The sequence below is a fragment of the Thunnus albacares genome, chromosome 15 (assembly GCF_914725855.1).
Source record: "Thunnus albacares chromosome 15, fThuAlb1.1, whole genome shotgun sequence".
In the NCBI taxonomy this organism is placed as follows: domain Eukaryota; kingdom Metazoa; phylum Chordata; class Actinopteri; order Scombriformes; family Scombridae; genus Thunnus; species Thunnus albacares.
The window spans coordinates 24,176,283-24,196,708 of NC_058120.1; the positions used below are offsets into that span (position 1 = coordinate 24,176,283).

Sequence of the window (20,426 nt, forward strand, 5' to 3'; positions counted from 1 at the left end):
TATTTTCTATTCTTGTAGTTGGAGAAGAAGAGATTTCCTTTGACACTAAATACGTCTCTTTTTTTGGGATGTAAACTTTTCTGGCTCTTATAGATGAAAAGATAGTTTGAAGTTGAATGATGGCACCTTTTTTAGGGGATGAAATATAGATTATGTATAGTACAGTACAGTAAAGTACAGTACAGGTTTCTTGGATCTCTCAGGACCTGAAGTGGGAGTCCAACATCAACTCTGTCATCAAAAAGGCTCAGCAGAGGATGTATTTCCCGTGCCAGCTCAGGAAGTTCAGCCTGTCTCAGGAGCTGCTGATCCAGTTTTACACTGTCGAGTCTGTTCTCTGCACATCCATCACTGTCTGGTTCAAACAGGACGGGAACAGACCAGCAGTTTGCACAGTCAACTCTGCAAAAAAGATAATTGGTGCCGACCTGCCAAACATCCAGGATCTGTACACATCCAGAGTCAGGAAGCAAGCAGGGAAAATCCCTGCAGACCCCTCACACCCTGGACATAACCTGTTCCAACGTCTCCCTCTGGTAGGCGCTACAGATCACTGTTCACCAAAACCAGCAGACACAGGAACAGTTTCTTCCTCCTCACTGTCACACTTACGAACATTTAACTTATTCATCCAAGGCTGACAAATATATATCAAGCAGGCTGAAACTGTACACAGACGTGTACACGTGCAGATACTGTACATAACCACTTACTATATATATATATATAAATTAACTTATTACATTATCCATTCAGTATTTATTTCAGCACTCTTTGCACTTTTACACACCTTTGCACTACTTGTATCCTTGTTTACAGCCTGCAGAAACTGTTTGAACTGTATATAGACATTGTATCTATCTATATATCTATTTTTTCACCTACTTGCTTGTACATAGTAGTCATATGTTAACATATCTCTGTTCAGCTTGTTGTCCTTGTTTTGTCTGTATGTTCTTGTGTATCTTCCTGAACATTGTTGTGTGTAAGCACATTGCGAGCCAGAGCTAGAAACCAGAGTCACATTCCTTGTATGCTTGGCCAATAAAGCTGATTCTGATTCTGATTCAGATGTTAAGATTCTTATCCATTATGCAACACCATCAGGGAGGCGTCTGATCAGTCCCAAATGTATTCTGCAGCATGATAACGACCCCAAACATCCAGTCAGAGTCATAAAGAGCTATCTGCAGCTACAAGAAGGAGGAGGACACCTCAATCCACAGAAGAACTGTGGCAACTTCACCAACTTCTGCAAAGTATCTGAAAAACTGTGTGCAGGTGAACCGAGGAGAACCGCTGCTGTTTTAAAGGCAAAGCTGCTCACAGCAAGTGTTGATTTCATTTAGGTTTCTTCTGTTTATTGAACTTTGTATGAAGTTAACTGATAAATAAAAACTATTCATGGCATTATTTTGGAAAGCATCCTCACTTAGTGCCTAAAACCTTTACACAGTTCCGTATATCGTGCAGTTGTTTCACCACAAAAAAGAAATAATGAAGAGCACATCAGTGCAGATGCATCTTAGAAACTTAAGACCATATATACCACAAGCCATTTTAACCATAAGTGACATGCTTCTACAATATACAGTAAGCAGGTGTGATTCTGCACAACATTTCTGTACTTTTTTTTTTGTTTTGTCTTGGGTCTCTTTAGCCTTCAGTACCATAGTGATTCTCTCTGAAACTTAACAAATTACAAAAGACTTTAATGTGTATTTTTAGGATTTCCTCACTGCTGTGCGTGAAGGAGAGAAGAATTCAAATTTTGGTTTGTTGCATAAAGTCAAAGACTCTGCTTGGCAGGTGCATCCTGTCACTGATGTTTCAGCAAACTGCCATATTGTGCCATCATCGGTTCATATGATGGTTCGAACTGATATCAACCCACTCAGGATAACGGTAACTCTTTTTTCAGGGAATGGGGTCATCTAATTGACGCCGCAGTCTTGGTTTCATAACTTTATTCCTTTTCATACTTTACTGCTTGTAGTTAAACACATTTTACATTTTCTGTGCAAAGTTTGCTCTTACAGTTTTGTTTTTTTTCCATCGTCAGCTCCTGTTTCTTCTTCATTTTTGTGGTGATTTCAGGCCCTGTTGGGATCCTGTTAAAGAAACAACAAAAGAAACATGCATCAAGAAAAAACTTGTCTTGGGTAGGGCTGCCCATCAGTACCAGTGACTCAGTGATGACTGTCATTTTCCGCAGATTTGCTCTGAAAGAACAATTTCCCGACTTATGCAAATTCAGTACACTCCCAAACTGCTAATTTTCTCTCTCTACCCTGTGTTCGGACATGATCCTGCATTTTTCATGACTCATGTTATCCCTCATCTTCCTCTCTGCCAAGTTTTTATTTTCTGTAACCCAGCTGACATTTTCTTCAGCTTGTTCTGTTCCCAAGTCATGACCTCCAGCTCTTGCTGGTAACTGAGATTTCCTCAGACGAACTCCTGCCATTTCCTGAGAAACATCTAATACAAAACAGTTGCAGTTCACTCCCTTAATAACAATGATAAAAACCAAACAGCCGGTACATCCTCAAATGTTGCACTTGTATTTTGTTCTTCCTGTCGTTCAATCTTTGGTCTTTGTGAGTTTTATTGCAGCAACAAAACAGATGCTGTTTGGTGAGCAATGTTCCATAATCACTAAAGTAAAGTGCAAATTAAATGTGACAAACACACCAAAAAGGAACACATCTTCTCTTGTTTGTCTACTTCCTTTCAAACCATATATTTTTAGATTGTCAGCAAACCATCACATCTGTGTTGTATTTAAGTTGTACTGTCAGCTTTTACACATCCATGTTACTCATTTGGTTGTCAACATCTGGTTGATTTAATAATGCCACAATGCAAGACAGCATTAAGACAAACAAGGAGTCACTCTCTAAGCTTTATATGACTGTATCCCTAATGGTTTGTGTGCATCTGTAGACAAACAGTCTAAGCAGTGGATGAGGCTTCCTTTGTTTGTGTTTCCAGGTTTGACTCAGCTTCATGGCATCAGTCTCTCTGAGAGCATGTTAATGATCTTCTCTTCAGCGCAGAGTCTTCTGTGCAACTCTGGATTCATTCACTAAAGTTTGGTGGAAATGTTCCAACCGCTGCTTCAAACTAGGGTTTATATCCAATGTTTTGTATCTAAAAATAACTGAAAGAGAGACAGAATTTTAATTCCACTTCGTCTTAGGCGCACAATGTCAGAATGAGGTAAGAAAATGGATTAAAGATCCCTTCCAGACAATGTTTTATGATGTATAAAATAAAATACTCTCATTTGAATATGGTTTTTCCATAACAAAGTTCAGTTACGTTGTCAAAATCCTTAAAATGACATCTACTTCTCCTTCTAAAAAATCCTGAATCTATGAATATGCAATTATTTTTCATTCCACAAGTTTAACTGCTGGACACAAGACGTCTTCTACTTCACTGTAAAGTCTCTTCTCAGTGTTTGTGCACTGGAGGCTTCAAGTTTCCACATCATACTTCTGTACATTGAATGTTGAACCAGGTTTGGCTCCAAAGCAGTTGTGGTGTCACAAATCATGTTCGTAGGTCCACACCTTAAAGTCAGATTTAAGATGAGCTCAGAGAAACTTTCCACTTTCAGCAGATGAATGTAAAACAGCCTTCTAGTGTCAAACTGTACATACATCATTCTGCACAGTGAAGCTCAAACATCCAACTTGAAGGAACGAGAAGGAAAACACATTTCTGAGTGGAGGGGGACTTTAAAGATCCTGCACACTTTCATGTGTTACGACCGTCTGAGGATAGATGGTGTATAAATAAGGCCAACTTTTGGGCTACATAAATAAAATTGACTTGCCACAGTTTTGTGCATTTCTTTAATGTGTTAACATCAGACGTCTTAGCTCTTGTACAGTGTCTTTGACAAATAAAGGCTTTGCTAATAACTGAATACGTGGGACTCCCCAAGCAGTCCTTCAGAACTGAAAAAGCTTTTTTGGATGAAAAGTGAAACATCTTCAAGAATCCACAACGAGTCCAGTTGTTCTCGACTTTTGGATACACCACGACCTGGATGACTGAGAATCCTCACAGACGCTCTGCCAACACTGTATGCTTCAGGGTTTTGTAAAGACAGATGCATGAATATTTTAAAATGCATGTTTTTTTCTGCAGGAGTTGTTTTTAAAAGTTGCCTTTTATTGATAAGGCCAATATAAAAAACATTTTGATCCACTGAGGGAGGTTGAGTATTTCTGGTTGATGTTAGGGTTGCAACTAACGATTTTTTTCATTAATCATCAGTCAATTAAATGTCAAAAATAGTGAAAAAATTCCCGTCGTACCTTCTGAGAGACCATGGCGACAACTTCAAATGTTTTGTTTTGTCTGATCGACAGTTCAAAACCTAAAAGATCATTTATACAACGATGAATAACAAAGATAAGCACAGCAAACCCTCACACTATCTTTGCTTGAAAAATAAAATTATTAATCAATTACCAAGAGAGTTGATGATTATTTTTCTGTCAATCAACTGATCAGTTAATCGACTGATCAGCCCTAGTTGACTTTTTTGGTTTCAGAGTTAGACAAGTCTAAAATAGAAGTCTTTTAGGCTGAAGTGGATTCAAATATAAACTACATTACACAGGAAATGGCTTCCATCTGATATGCAGATAAAAGCAGACACCTTCAAAAACCACACACACACAGGAAACCTACTTTCGTAATATTAGTCATCTTTTTCTGAGAAGTTGCAGTGACAATAGTGCATCTGCACTTTGTAGACAAATGATATGACCCTTAAAAGAATCAGTCACGTGCAGTTAACCTTATTTATAACTTATTTGTCTGTTTGAGAGACGCTGTGTGGAGGAAGCAGTTACGATGCTTCACAGACGGAGAGCAGTCAGACAAACCCTAATGACCGACGGATGATGATATAAAGGATGAACGCACATGCAGGTACAACAAACATCCATATATGTCAAAGGTCTTCTGAAAACCTGGTGATCCTTGTGAATGATGAAAGCTCGATATTGGATTTTCTGTTAAACATTATATATTTTATCTATCATCAGTGCACGGACCTAAATAATATGCCTCATGAGGTTTGACTATTTCTGCCTTCTCTTCTGACTGATTTAACATTTTAGGGTGCAGGAGTTTGACAATCCTTTATTGTTACTATGTTTCTATCCAAAATCTAAATCAGAAAAATCACAAGAAAACATGTTTGTGTAAAAATGTGTGAAATTATGCAACAGGACCACAAAGTAACACTGATAGTTGTGGCTCCAGTTTTCAGAACTGTTATTACTGTCCTCTTCACCACAGCACTACACCAAACCAGTGGTACCCTTAAAACCAGGAAATGTCCAGTGGTGGAAAGTAATTAAGTACATTTATTCAAGTACTGTACTTAAGTACAATTTGAGGTACTTGAACTTTACTTGAACATTTCCATTTAATGCTACTTCATATTTCCACTACAATACATTTCAGAGGGAAATATTGTTTCTTTAGTTATTTTTCAGATGAAGATTTGACACAATGGATAATATAACAAGCTTTTAAAATACAACACATTGTTAAAGATGAAACCAGTGGTTTCCAACCTTTTTGGCTTTTGACATCTTACAAAAAGCAGTGTGTAGTCGGGGTCACATTTCAGATGTCTATGAGTTGTTAACAGCTCCACCAAATAGTGTTTTTTCCCTCTAAACTTCTCACATGGCTTCATTTCAATAAATGTTCAAATGATCCAATATTTCATTAAAAATCAAAGATTAGAGAAAAAGTCCAGAAACTGAAAACAGTTTTGTGTATCAGAACTTTGTTTTTTCTTCTTTCCTCTCCCATTAATCATCTCACGACCCCTCAGATTTATCTGGTGACCCTTTGGAGGGCCCGACCCCTAGGTTGGGAACCACTGGACTAAACTAGCTAACTGTATATAAAGTAGTTGAAACTAGCTCCACCTCCAGCAGCTACAACAGTAACATGCTGTTCTAACACTGATGCTTCAGTATTAATAATCTAATGATGTCATATATAATAATATATCAGTCAGAGGAACCAAACCACTACTTTTACTGTAATACTTTAACTACATCAAGCTCATAATACTTATGTACTTTTACTTAAGTAGGGTTTTCCATGCAGGACATTTACTTGTTATGAAGTATTTTAACATTACTGTACTGGTACTTTTACTTAAGTAAAGGATCTGAGTACTTCTTCCAAACTCTCCTCACTAATGGCCTTGGTGTGGACATGAGCTGTGAGCAGTTTGACCGGAGAGTGTCATGGTTCTGTCACAGACTGGCCACCAGATGCCCTCAGACTTTTCTTCCACAGTTTTCTGACACCAAAGGGACAAGTTAAGAAGTTGGGTTTCTACATGATGTAAACTAGTTTTGCACTTACAGTTGCAGGTTACTGTACTGTAAGTGTCTTTGCTTTTGTTATTTGGCTTTAATCTGTTTTTGAGTATAAGAGAATGTGAATGCTTATGTTTAACTACTCTGATTGTGCTTACGGCCTTGCTACACATGTATCACTGCAAGCACCATTATCTGTCTCGTTGTGTTTTCAGGATTTTTAGTTTCATTGTGTTTTCAGGATTTTTGGGTTTTCTGTTTCTGCTCTGTGTGTTTCCTCCTGTGTCACTGTGCTGCTTTTCCCTCTACACCTGCCCTGCATCAGCTTCGTTAGCCCTGCCCGGTTCCCAGAGTTTTCCCCAGCCAATCAGCTCCTTGCCAGTCCTCTGTCGAGTCACCTGTTCCCTATTCCCTCATTAGTTCTGTCTGTATTTAAGTCCAGTTTTCAGTTCAGTCTTTGTTTTCGTCTGTACTGCTTTGCCTACATTACTGTGAATATCTTCCTGTATCCTGCATTTGGGTCCATCTCCTGCTACTTCATGACAGAGTGATTTTTCCTTCTTAGATTGTTGGGATTTCTAAAGGAATAAAGGGTGAAAGTATCCAGTATTCAGAAAAAACAAAATCAACATAATTTTGTGGAACAGAAATATCCATTTTCTTTCTTAAACCTTTATTCATCTTGTGACTTGTCAGATTTAGGACCCCCAGGTTGGAAACAACTGAAACAGAGAATTTCAGTATAATATATTATCCCTACACTGGGAAAACATATAATGTTCTTTTACAGTTTTTAATTTCTACATTGTTATTGAAATGTATTTATTTTGTGTACAAATATGACAGCTAAGAAAGTTGAAGTTACACCATGTTTCTAAAAAAGGAAGGTTAAAATGCATATTATCATTAATAGTATCATTGTTATTAATATTATTATTAGTAGTAACAATTTTAGTTGTAGCAGTTGTATCTTCAAACAACACATTTATTTTGAAATCGAGAATACCTCACCCTGATTGGTGTGTTTTGACGTGACGTTCACAGGAAATGGCCACGCAAGCGACTGGAATCATAACATTGCATTTGAAGTCTTTTTATTCATCCTTATATCGTTTAATATGAACTATTTAATCCGCTGTCTCCATGACGGCTATTTCTAACCATTTTTGAGAAGCGGAAGTTACAGAAGATATTAAATATTTTGCGTTCAGAGCCGTGAGAACATGCTGCTGGCCGCTGTGAGAGCTAACCTTAACCACCAGCAGCTGCTACTAGCTAGCAAACGGCTGTTCGGCTGTGATGTCTGTCACTGTGCAAAGTAAGTGAATCAGTTTCAGTTTAAACATGCCAACAAAATAAACGCTTTGTGAAGGTGATACCTTATTTACACAGTCTAATTCCTGCTCTTCTGTGGCGTTAATTATCGGTAAAAATGAGACGGTAAAGCAGAAATTCAGAGCTAAGTAACGGTTGGCCTGGTTGGACACAGTGTGGAGTCCTAGTCTGCCACCATCTGCAGGTCCTAATAAAAGGGCTTGAGGAGGTATAAAAAGTCTTAAATTTTATTCATAAAGGTCTGTAATATTTTCTTAGAGCTACAGCCATTAGTTGATTAATTGATTAGTTGCCAAACATTTAATTAACTGCCAACTATTTTGATAATCGATCAATGAAAAATGGTTCCAGCTGCTCAAATGTGAATATTTTCTGGTGTCTTTAATCCTCCATGACAGTAAACTGAATATCTTGTGGACAAAACTAGGGCTGCAGCTAACGATTATTTTCATTAATGATTAATCTGTCAGTTATTTTCTCAGTTAATCGATTGGTTTTTTGGTACATGAAATGTCAGAAAATGGTGTTAAATGTTGATCACCGTCCACAACACAAAGGTATTCAGTTTACTGTCAAAAGCCTAAAAAATAGTTGTCAGCTAATCGATTGACAATTTTGTTAATCCGTTAATTGTTTTGAGTCATGTTATGACCCGGCCTAGGGGAAACCCTAGCACAACATGACTCCTTTCTTTCCCAAGAACCATCTGCAACAAGGAATTTGCAGACCTTTAAAGTTTTTATTTAGAATCTTTTAGGCTTCAGGGTGAGTTAACAGCTAAATAACAAACAGAAGTGAACTAAAGCTGAGGAACGTAAACTTACCTACTCAAACAAAACAAGAACAAAAAGACAAGCCACTAACCTAACTCCTAACTTGACAAAAGAAAAAATAGGATTACATACAGGATTACATTGCTACCCACCCCTACAAAACCTGGGCTGGTATTTTGCATAGTCAAAACTACATACAACATCGAAACATGTTGGTTGGAAGTGGAGAGAGATGAGCCCGCGGGAGCTGGAAGAAGCTTTTTAGAGGCTGGAATCAATCAGCTCCCCGGAACAACACACACACACACACACTCACACAGTCACAATCATTCAATTAGCCCCAGCCCACCTGCATCCCATCACACGCAGACACCACAGCAGGAATCCTACAGGGAGAGAAAGAGATCCACATCACAAGCACAGAATAAAGAGCAGAAACAGCAGAAAAGTGCTCATACGACCTGGATCGTAATTTTTTTTAAAAAAAGGTATATTATTTTTTAGAGCTGCAACAATTAGTTGATTAATCGATAAGTTGGCAAATATTAAATTAATTGCCAATTATTGTGATAATCGATTCATTGTTTTGAGTCATTTATAAGAAAAAAATGTCCAAATCCTCTTGTTACAGTTACTCAGATGTGAATATTTTCTGTTTTTTGGGTATGTGTACATGTTTGCGGCTGTCAGGAGACGTTATACATCGATAAACTGGAAGTGGGATTGTTTTGACATGACCAGGTTAACTCCATTTCATTTGTGTCTACGTAATCTGATTAACTGAACATTTGTTGGACATCTGCGCCACTGAAGTACCATATCAGCTATGACAGGCCCATCATACTCCTCTTTGTGGTCCAGGGGCTCATCTCATAAAAGCAATTTGTTAGCTCTGCTTATACACAGATCGCAAATGTTGTCACTTCCCAGTTAATTTGTTTAAAAATTATGTTTTATCAAATTGCACACACAAAACTGAGGGCAGGGTTTTATTATTCAATCACAGGAGAACTGTAAGGCTGCAACTAACTAATATTTTCATTATCAGTGGGTCTGACAATTATTTTCTTTAATGATCGATTGATAAAATGTCAGAAAATAGTGAAAAATGCTGATGATTATTCCCAGAAGCCCGAGTTAACATATTCAAATGACTTGTTCTGTCATCCACTCATAAAGGACAAGTGCAAATCTTGACAAAAACTTAATTATTTTATAATTGATTAATATCCATCAGTGTTCTGCCGCTTGTCTGTATCCAGTTGATTTAATTCATTATTTCATTAGGAATTATTGTTATATACTGCTGGGAAGTACTGGCCAAAATAAATTCTTGGCTATATTGTCTCTACTGGTTTTCCATCATCCAGTATGATTATTAAACAGGAATTAAATTGCATTCTATGTGGTATGAAAAATGTCTTGAATTTAACTTGGTGAACCCTGCAGAAACCCTCTGAATAGCTTTTTTTGTTTTTTGTCTTTTTTGTTTCAGATGACAAGAAGACGAGCGAAACAGTAGTGAAGCTGCTAGTGGCGCGTGTCCTGTACAGTGAAACGGTTAGCTAACAGCATGTGACACTCACACACAAGTGCTCTGCTCACCAAAAAAGTTGGTTTCAAGATGCCTCGTCTGGAAGAGTTGGCCAACGTCGCCCTCAGGGTGCCGAGCATACTGGTGCTGGACCTGCTGTATAAATGTGACATTGAAGGTTTAACGGAGCATCTCAAGGCCAAAAATGAAGACATGCTCTTCAAATACAAATATGTCATCTGGAACATGTACTACCTTGGTATGTATACGTATGTTACTTAGTTAAATTTGAGTTCATTCAACACTGTTTCATCTACATTTGTTCAGTGTTAAAATATCAGATACTTAGCTTAAGTTTTGTCCTTCTCTGGAAAAAAAGTCTGTCTTAAAACAATGCTTACATTGTAAAAGTTATTGGTCATCATTTCTGCTGTCCTATAGATGTGAGGGGATCCCTTCATAACGCAATTACTCTGCAATTTAAGTGAAGTTGGACAAAATCCACAGTTTTTGTTCTGAGCAAAAATCCCTCTCTGTGTTAGCCAAATAAAGTAATTATTTTTTAAAAGTTACAGTCTTTTTAGGATTAAATTCTCTGTGTTTGTTATTATCCATGTGTTGCAGCTCAGCAAGGAAATGCTGTCTGGGAAAAGTTACAGGGGGAATTTAGTTCTAAAAAAAAAACTGTAACTGTGGAAGACACCATCTCAGTTTTGCTAACTCATCTTGTCTCCCATCTTTGAGATTGGAAACATACTAGAAAGGAATCATTAAAGTAACCGACACTAGCGACTCTTTCAAAGTACATGTTGGAATTTGGGAATTTGAGTATTATATTAAGATAGAACTGAAAAAATGTGAACCAGCATTTTAACAACAGCTACAAGAAGTGGGATTTTATCCACCCCGCACATTTAACTCAATTAATTCATCAGAAATGTTTTTTTTTCCATGGTGTGTGGTGGGTCACTTCCTTACAAGGAGCTACTAACTGCAGAAGAATGTCACCACTTTCACTTTTGAGTTTTATTCATTTACTACAATGGTCAAAATGCTGTTTCAAAGAGGTTTCCAGGTCAAAGAATTACATCCTGAAGGAAAACAAAGAAAGGTTTTGTATTTTATTGCAGTTATAAGAAATAGTGACAATAGTGAAACATTGACAAAACATTTTCAACTTATGAATGTGCTCTGGATATATTTTGGACATGACCTTAAAAGCTGTTGAACAGCGTGTAGCAGTGTGATTTCAGATTATTTTGGTGGCTTACTCAGCCTGATAAGTTAAGTCAACATTACCAGAATTATTACAGACATTCAAAATAGCAAAATTACAGCAGATCTGATGACAAGCTTTTAGGTTTTGACGAGAATCTATTAAATGTGTGTTTCTTGTGTGTAAATCTTTTCTACCTTTTCATGAGATTAATCAAACACAGAGAACATTAATTGAACATTCATCTTTTTCCTTCCAGGTCATGTGATAAACGCGGTGGTGTTGGTTCTGCCATTAAGACATATTGTGACGCTCTACCTCCATATCCTCGCTGCCCTCCTTCTATACATGGGGCATCAGATTTCCAAGTGAGATGCCCTACTACTACTACTACTACTACTTCTACTATTACTACTACTACACTTCCGAGATGTATCGTATCAGGATCCGTTTTCTCCTCTTACAAAGCTTGGCTGCAGTCACACATCCCCTCCCTCCGTGTATCCAGTATCCCTCAGCCTGATATTTAATTTTAGAGACTGAGTGTACTGTATCTTGTTGTGAGGCCGCGGATGTTTACTACTCATTCGCTTGTAAAGTTTGTCTTGTAATGTGAGAACAAGCGGTGGTGGCAGTTTCTTTAAAGGCTGCTTGCTTGATTCTATAAAAAGGCCACAACTGACTTACTTAGACAGAAGTAAACTGATCATATAGAGAAACAGATGAATGCATTTATTATTAATGCACAAAGAGAAATAATTGCATAACGTTTAATATACTTTGTTCCTATTTTGAAATTATTTCACTTTATCAGAATAAGATTTTTGTGTATTTACTTATTTACTGCTTAATTTGTTCTTTCATTCTTGTCTCCAATTATTTTATCATTTTATTCATTTATTAATTTCAGTATGAAAACAGGTTACATACCTCTGAACAAGGATATCTGAACCCTGATGTGTCTGTGTGCTAACATGAGCTAAATGTAGTGTCATTTAATACAGCACACAGTTACTTGCAGCGTGTGTTTATGGTGCCGTGTGTCATGTAAAAATAAACCACATAAATACTTTGAACATACATTTGTACAAGTAATTTCTTCTCATGTTAATTTTACAGGGATTATGTCCGTGAAGAGCTGCAGTACGGTTATGAAGGGGCAGTGTACCTTGATTCTCTGGCCTTCAACAGATTTGTCTCTGCACTGACTAGTGAGTCCCAAAACCAAATTTGTATGCAAAACATTTAGACCCTGTTGTATCAGTCTATAAATAGTTCATATTCAAAAACCTGTTTGTTTGTTGTTTTTCTAAAGAGTGTTTATAGGGCTTTGCAATAAATATACTGTCTAGAAGGTTGCTATTTAAGAGTCTGAATATGTTGGATAACTAAATGTCGGGCTGCAACTTACAATTATTTTGATTATTGATTAATCTGTTGATTTTTTTTTTTTTTCTCGATTAATCGATAAGTTGTTTGATCCATAAAATGTCGAAAATGTTGATCATTGTTTCCCAAAGCCCATTGTGTCGTCATAAATGTATTATTTTGTCTTGATCAACAGTCCACAACCCAAAGATATTACGTTTATTGTCATAGAAGACTGAAGAAACCAGAAAATATTCACATCTGAGTGGCTGAAACTACATAATTCAATAGTTGGCAATTAATTTAATAGTTGGCATTTAATCAATTAATTGTTGCAGCTCTACTGCAATTTAAGAGTCAGTTATTGGTCATCAACTCTCATAATTGCCTTTTTCACAGAAGACATTTTGACATGTCATAGTAGGAAAAGCACATGTTCAGATTATAAAATGAATAGTGGCTGAATTCCATTTAGCTGCTTGGGTTTCAGGGTTCTGGTAATGTGTACGCCGGTCATTGTTGGGAGACTTGAATAGAGCAGCCATTGCTAATATTTTCACTAACACCCAAGTTCTTCCTACTATGAAAAGTCTAAATGTTCTCTGTGAAAAAGGTTTTCACAGGTTGTGATCACAATATCTATATGTTTGTTTACACCTAATCAAGCTTTAGCTTCACAGTTGTGTTCATGTGTTTGTCTCGTCTCAGGTCAGATCATTCTCAGCACGCTGTGTGCCTTCCTGATGAAGACCAGAAAGGTGTTTTTGTTCTCTGCTCACATGCTCCCCCTGCTGGCCCGACTCTGCGCTGCTCCTCACGCCACGCTGCTAACCGTCAACACTTTCTCCATGGGACTGACCGGAGCGGGGATCGCCGTGTTCCTCCTCTCGAATCTCTTTGTGCCATATCGACTCGCAAGGGCTGCCTACTCAGAGCTGCTTCAGCTGGAGGTACACGTTTGTAGAAATAGATTGTAGTTTTTGTAATTTCTTAAAAACATGAGTAGAGCTTGTTGGCTCGTATGTAAACAATGATTTATTTTCTAGATTGTTAACAGCTTTGGCAGGTTTTTAAAAAGCGCCTCAGTAAAAAATGTTATGTAATGTTTCAAGAGTTTTAGTGTAGCATTATTTAAGATTATTCTGTCGTCTTTCCAATTTGCCAATCCTTGTGTGTGGTGGACATTTAAATTATTTTTCAGGTTTTCGCAAGACTTCTGTGTTTTAGCACATAGTATTTCTCATACATGAGCTCACACTTCTCTATTTCTTACTTCTGTTTTTCTTTCTTTCTTTGTTTTTGTTCATTATACTGTAAGTCCTGTGTTTACATTCCTCATCACGCTGTCTGTCTACTGTCTGTTTCCGCTCCCTCAGGTGATCGAGCTGTACAGACTTCTGGCTGTGGGAATCTCTCTGTGGAACCAGTTTGCCGTCCCAGTGCTCTTCAGTGTCTTCTGGTTCGTTCTGTTCATCGTCCAGCTGTGCTCAGACGCCATGTCTGGCAACGCCTCCGCAGCCCATCAGGGAATCATGTTCTTCCTGCTCACAAGGTGTGGTGTGTTCCTTTGTTTGCATTTGTACCTGACATTATAAATGTTTAATTTTTCTCACACTCATTGCTGTTTTCTCTCTGCAGCGTCTCTGAATGTTGTGCCACACCATACTCCCTTCTGGGTTTGACCTTCGTGGTGTCCTATCTGGCGCTCGGACTGCTCAACCTATGCAAGTTCTACCTGGGAGGTTATGCAGCTATTCAGAATGAGAACGTTATGCACAGGTGAAATGTTTTTCCACATCTTTCTTTCCACATTTAAAGTCCCCCTCCTCTCAAAAAATGTGTTTTGCTTATTGTTATTTCACTTGGATGTTTGAGCTTCACTGTGCAGAATTAAACACTGTATGTGCAGAGTTTGACACTAGAAGGATGTTTTCACATTCATCTGCTGAAAAGGGAACGTTTCTCTGAGCTCAACATAAATCTGAGTTTGAAATATGTACCTACGAACATGATTTATGACATTTCAACTGCTTCGGGAGACAGTCGTGGTGTGTGATGTGGACACTTGAAGTCTCCAGTGCAGTGAAGTAGGAGACATCTTTTGTCCAGCAGTTAAACTTTTGTAATTTAAAATAAAATTGACAAATTTCTGGACTTTTCTATGAGGGAGAAGGAGTAGATATAGTTTTAAGAACAGTGGTAATTGAACTTTTCTGTGGAAAAACATTATGAGACACAAATTATTTTTCAAAGCAGATTTAAAAAAAAAGCCTTAAACATGTCTGGAGGGGATCTGAAGTGTGTGTGTGTCCGTTTGTTGGTTTCTTCAAGTATTTTGTGTTTTATATGCGATTATAGCTTCTCTCTGGTGTCATTGGTTACCACTGGGGGGGCGCTAAAGTTAGACTTTTTTTTAAGTTCTACACATAGTGGAAGGAAACATAGCAGGAGATTTTCTAGGTGAAATAACTTATAACTCCTGAGAAATGTTTTCCCTTTGCAACCAGACACTCTTGGCAGTGTTACTGTCTATTAATGTAATTATCAACTTAATTAACATTTTAATTACAATTAATTTATACTATGAAGAGCAGCATTACTCATAAGAGAAGATAAGATGAAGCTTAATTAAGTAGCAAATGTGAGGTGATTCAGTTAAAGAAACTAAAACATCAAAACTATAAAAGGAAAAGATGATGCCAACAAAAACGCTGTTTTAACAGTAATGAACTCATATGATAAGAGGTTTGGTTGTGTATTATTTTATTTATCTTCCAAACAATAACTGAACTATCTACTACCAGTGAGTCTAAAATCAAAGTGCTGTTGTTCTTTGTTACTTCTCCCACGTCTGACTTCCAATTCTTTATCACTCTTGTGGTCAGAGGTGTGACTGAGGGCGTCACTCTGCTCCTCCTCGCCCTCCAGACGGGCCTGCTAGATATGCAGGCACTGCAGCGCACCTTCCTCCTCAGCATCATCCTCTTCATCGTGGTCACTTCCACTCTGCAGTCAATGATTGAGATAACAGACCCAGTCATTCTAGCCCTGGGTGCATCCCGCAACAGGTAACAGCAAAAACAGTCAATTGTATTTGTTCTGACAAGATGAAAGTGAAGCTTTCTAAGTTCAAAAAAAAAAAAAAAGAAGTGGCATACTTCAGTATAAAACGTTTCCTTCAGTTGGTCTGTGTGTTTTTATTTGCTTCTAGGAGTCTCTGGAAACACTTCCGCGGTCTCAGCATGTGTCTTCTCCTGCTAGTTTTCCCAGTGTTCATGGCTTATAAAATTTCCCAGTTCTTCCACATGGACTTCTGGCTCCTTATTCTGGTGTCAAGCTGCATGCTTACTTCACTTCAGGTAGGGAGACTGACTGCACATGACCGTCTTGTCAAAAGTTCATGAAAGCAAGTTGTATCAGTTGTTACAGTACATGTGTTTGAAGGTTTAAAGTTACATAAACTCAATAATTAAATCAACTGGCAATAAATTAATGTCAAATGAATCATTGATTTTCCAGCAACTGATTGAATTATTTTACTTTAAATAAGTAAAAATGATCAGTTTAGTACGTGCATGGTCAGTGTATTCACATACTTCATATGTTATATCATTTTGACACAATTTACATTTTTATTAATTAACTGCAGTTCTAGGGCAGCTTTATAAAGTTAAATGATTCCTTCTGTGATTCTTAACAGACTTCTGCTCAGTCGATGACAATCTGTGTTGAAGAGCCGGGCGGTTTGACACTTGCTTTAATCAGTGGAATTTGAGGTGAAAGAGTGAAAGTGAAAGAGTTTTTCATTTCTTTTTACTTTCACCTTTCATACATGTGAACCTGTGCAGCTCAGTCAACAGCCATGGTGCTGTTCATAGATAAAAATGTGTACAGTCATGTCACTGTAAAACCTTTTGGGTGAAGCTTTTCCTTAAAGCTGAACTGAAAGCCACTATTTATAGAATCTGAAATTCTACATCTCTCCTTCATGGGCCATATAAAAAAGTAATAAAGATATTTCCTGTTCGTGCAGGTTACAGGCACTATGCTGATCTACTCCCTCTTCATGGTCGAGCTGTTTCGCAGCGACCCGATCGAAAGCCTGGACGAAGTGATCTACTGGGTGAACGCCGTCAGCAGGGTGCTGGAGTTCGTGGTGGCCCTCTGCGTGGTGGCGTACGGCACCTGGGAGTCGCTGTTCGGAGAGTGGAGCTGGATGGGAGCCTCTGTCATTATCATCCACTCTTACTTCAACGTTTGGCTCAGAGCTCAGTCTGGCTGGAAAAGCTTCCTGCTCAGACAGGAAGCCGCTAAGAAGATCAACTCCCTCCCCAGAGCCACAGCTCAGCAGCTGCAGCAACACAACGACGTCTGCTCCATCTGCTTCCAGGTTAGTCAAACTGTCAAAGTCAAGTCGTCTGATTGGTTGTATAACTAAAGCTTGGAGCAATCGACATTATCTTACAGCTAAAGCTCAATCATAACCCTTAATATTCATGGTTTAGGATTTAAATATCTCACCTCCTGACTATATTTTCAGACCAGTCATAGTGTTATGATTATACTAACTGAATTTGATTTGCTGTGTCAGAAATCTGAATACAGTTCTGTGGCTGATTAACAACAGACATTTAACCACTGTGCTTTTCTCAGCAGTGATCTGTAAAGTTATTAAATGTGTAAAGCTGGTTATAATTTAAGCACTACTGTCTTTCATTTTTAGTTTTTACTCCTAGATTCAACCTAATTAAAGACATAAGAATCGTCTGTTCACATTTATGGTTTACTGGGTTTTACATCGGGGCAAAATTGTAGGCGTGCACAGCAAGTTGCCCTCTTTTGATTATATATATTTTTTTATTATATTTAAAAACTGAATCACTCTGCATGTGTTTCTCAGTTTGTCCCAAGTTATCACACAGAGCTTTAACATCTGACAAACACAGATGAACAATATTTACTTGTATTTTTACTTTAAAGTTGATGTTTGCAAATTGATGAACTGCTTAGATGTTGAGCCTTTCTTCACCCGTGATGTAAGAGATTATCAGACTGGGGTGAACGGAGTGTATCAAGAGGACAGTCAAGGCTTCTGTTCACCACCAGATCATGCTTGTAGTGCTGGATGCTGTTAATCACTGCATGACAAACTCACCGATCATACCCAAAATATCATCACATTATCTTGAAACATATAGTTAAAAAATGTTGTATTCGTCTATGTTTGGCAGTGTTGCCCAGCTCTACGTGTATGGGACATACAGTACTGTGTGTGTGTCATACTAAATGTCATGTGTACCTTTTTTTTGAAGCACGTTGATCCTGTTTTTCCAGTTTAGCCTCACTTCTTCTTGTATGGTTATGCATAATTATTTGGCCCTCAGCCATGTTTTTTGTTAAACCAGTGAATATTGTCTAGTCCATTCCTGGCCTTGACAAAGATAAGTCCTTCCTGTCGTCAAGGAAGCAGACACTTAATCTTGGTTGCAGAGAAGATGATAGCCTTGCGATTTGCTGGTTTAAGAGCTTTTAAAGATGCCTCTTTGAGTCAAACATGTCTCTCTTTACAGGAAATGAGCTCTGCCGTGATCACCAACTGTGGGCATTTCTTCCACGGCAACTGCCTCCGCAAGTGGCTGTACGTGCAGGAGACCTGCCCCATGTGCCACCAAACGGTCCGACCCACACCATCAGGTCCGAGCCAGGCTTCAGGTGACGCTCCATCAGCTACGCCTCCGAGAGACGCAGGGCCAGATCCGGCTGCACAAGAAAGAGAGCAGAACCCGGACAACAGCGCGTCCCAACAGACGCAGAGCGATGTGGTTGCTCCTGTTCCCCCCGAGCAGCTGGAGGACATGGAAAATTTTGAGGACGGAGATTGTGGGGCTGCTGATAAAGACCAGTCAGCTGATTCTCACATGAAGGCCGTCCAAGGTCTTCGTTTCAGCTCCAGTGGAGACTTTGTTGGCTTTGTCAGCCCCGTGTCAAGCTGCTCTTCAGCAGGCATTTCTAGGTCTCATGTGCTGCCAGGTGAAACTTCTCCTTTTAACATGTACAACCCAGGTGAGGAGAACGGTGAGGAGAACGGTGAGGAGAACGGTGAGGAGCAGTGTGAGGATGCTCAGGTGAGGTTTAGGCTACCACAGCCGGCTCCTGATGCTGTGAGTGAGAACGCTTTTGAGAGGAGATCTGACTCTAGATTTGAAGACAACTCTACTTCCTGTTCTTTAGTGCCACAAAACGGCGACGGTAAATACGACAGTTGTGTTGGGACACATAAATCATGGAACAACTTTGACTCATTAGAAACAAACAATTATGATGACAATCCTGAGGCTCTCTCATCAGAGAGCAACAACCAAAGGTCTGTCGAACTATGTAATGAAAACTCAGAACTCTCAGACTCTGTAGAGGGTCCTCGAAGTCATAAAGGTAACAGCACATATTCAGACTTGGACCTGGACTTGCTCAGAGAGGCCAAACCTGTCTCACGGATCTCTCGGCTGTCTTCGGATGCCACCTTCTCTTGCACAAGCACAGACCACACAGACTGACTGCCCTGCATCAGTGCCTTGACGGGTGTAAAAGGGTGATCCTCCACATTTGCCTTCTCTCTGTGAACCAATAGGAAAACAAATTGTATCCTTTACCAGACAGTGTAATGAATGTTTAACAAATAACATACATCAGGATTGAATTTCGAGACAAAATTGTATCAAGTGAAAATGATGCACTCATCGTACGACTGTACAGAAATTGTAAAGAAAATTTTAAAATGAATAGAAATTATGTGTAACTGTAAAGCAATTATCTTGCGTTAATATTTACCTAATTCTAGCAGGTTACATGTAAACATGTTTACTTGAGAGAAACTAAATGGAGTTTGATTCATTTTCATTTCAACCCTTCATTGTCCCGGTAGTTGTCATGTTTGGCATCTTTGGAATGTGGCAAAAGAAAAAGCATCAACAGTTGTCATGAATCAGCCTTTTTTACTGCAAAAGGTTTGTCTACCAGTTTTAATTTACTGCTGTGAACGTATACTTTTTTTTTTTACTGAAGTCTCTCTCTATTAATAAAATCATTACAGGTGCACAGTGTGCTGGCATGGTGTGTCAGATTTATGAAGTCTAAACAGAACATCACATGTACTGAGATAATTAAAGTATTCTTCATCTACTGTATAAGTTTCACAGTCATTAAAAATAAAATCAGAAACAGGTTTATTGTTTAAGTTTATTGTTTACACTAAAATATGTAAAATATATTCTAAATGAAAAGAGATGTTATGAGTTTAAATTGAAGAGAATGTAATGTATAAAATATTGATTAGGAATGTGCAAATGTTCATAGTATAAACAGTATATAAATAAAGTTTATTATTATTGTTATTATATGAGGCCTCAGCAGTCTGAGTCAGTCATATCAAGTGGATATCTGCCATGTTTACAATCTTTTATTTACAGTCAAATATAGTAACAAAAAGAGGGACTTTGGTACTAAAAAGACTGTAACACTGAAAGATATCTACTTGATTTGACTCATTTGGACGGCTGAAGTAGCTACAGATAAACTTTTAATGAGGACTGTGGATTGTGTCCCCCATCACTTACACTGTAGGTGCATTATGAAGGCATCTTCTAATGGCCAGTATGAACAGGAGGAATGATTATGGCAAGAAAAAACGATTTCAATGTGTGAGGTCATGTTTGGGTACCTGACTTGTTTTAAGACTGTGAACCTGTCCTTTTACATGTTTTGTCTGTTTTTTCTTCTAATTTGTACCAAATTGTGCCATACTCTGTAAAATGTCCTAAAAATTAACCGTT

At 38.2% G+C, this 20,426-nt stretch overlaps 1 protein-coding gene and 1 long non-coding RNA gene across 3 annotated transcripts; one reads left to right on the top strand and one right to left on the bottom strand.

The window, feature by feature from the left end:
* Window positions 1–4,934: 4,934 nt before the first annotated feature.
* Window positions 4,935–19,817, top strand: zmp:0000000662 (RING finger protein 145). Of its 2 annotated transcripts, none has more exons than XM_044374407.1 (11): window positions 4,935–4,953; window positions 9,975–10,272; window positions 11,489–11,597; window positions 12,349–12,440; window positions 13,306–13,547; window positions 13,974–14,149; window positions 14,236–14,376; window positions 15,483–15,665; window positions 15,809–15,956; window positions 16,631–16,987; window positions 18,168–19,817. In XM_044374407.1, the coding sequence occupies exons 2-11, from the start codon at window positions 10,104–10,106 to the stop codon at window positions 19,149–19,151; spliced, it is 2,601 nt and encodes an 866-aa protein (XP_044230342.1). In that variant the 5' UTR covers window positions 4,935–4,953; window positions 9,975–10,103; the 3' UTR covers window positions 19,152–19,817. The 2 variants fall into 2 exon arrangements, with proteins under 2 accessions (XP_044230342.1, XP_044230341.1); XM_044374406.1 differs by lacking the exon at window positions 4,935–4,953 and adding an exon at window positions 7,389–7,689.
* Window positions 8,306–19,169, bottom strand: LOC122997979. Its single transcript, XR_006407292.1, has 3 exons — window positions 19,081–19,169; window positions 10,085–10,169; window positions 8,306–8,865 (listed from the first exon to the last, which is right to left on the bottom strand). It is a non-coding gene; the product is annotated as an uncharacterized LOC122997979 (long non-coding RNA).
* Window positions 19,818–20,426: the final 609 nt, after the last annotated feature.

Excerpts from the sequence above, each read along its gene's own strand:
- zmp:0000000662 (XM_044374407.1), top strand. The coding sequence starts at position 10,104 with ATGCCTCGTCTGGAAGAGTTGGCCAACGTCGCCCTCAGGGTGCCGAGC. Across the intron at positions 15,666-15,808 it reads CTGGGTGCATCCCGCAACAG|GAGTCTCTGGAAACACTTCC; the intron begins GTAACAGCAAAA and ends ATTTGCTTCTAG. Across the intron at positions 15,957-16,630 it reads GCATGCTTACTTCACTTCAG|GTTACAGGCACTATGCTGAT; the intron begins GTAGGGAGACTG and ends CTGTTCGTGCAG.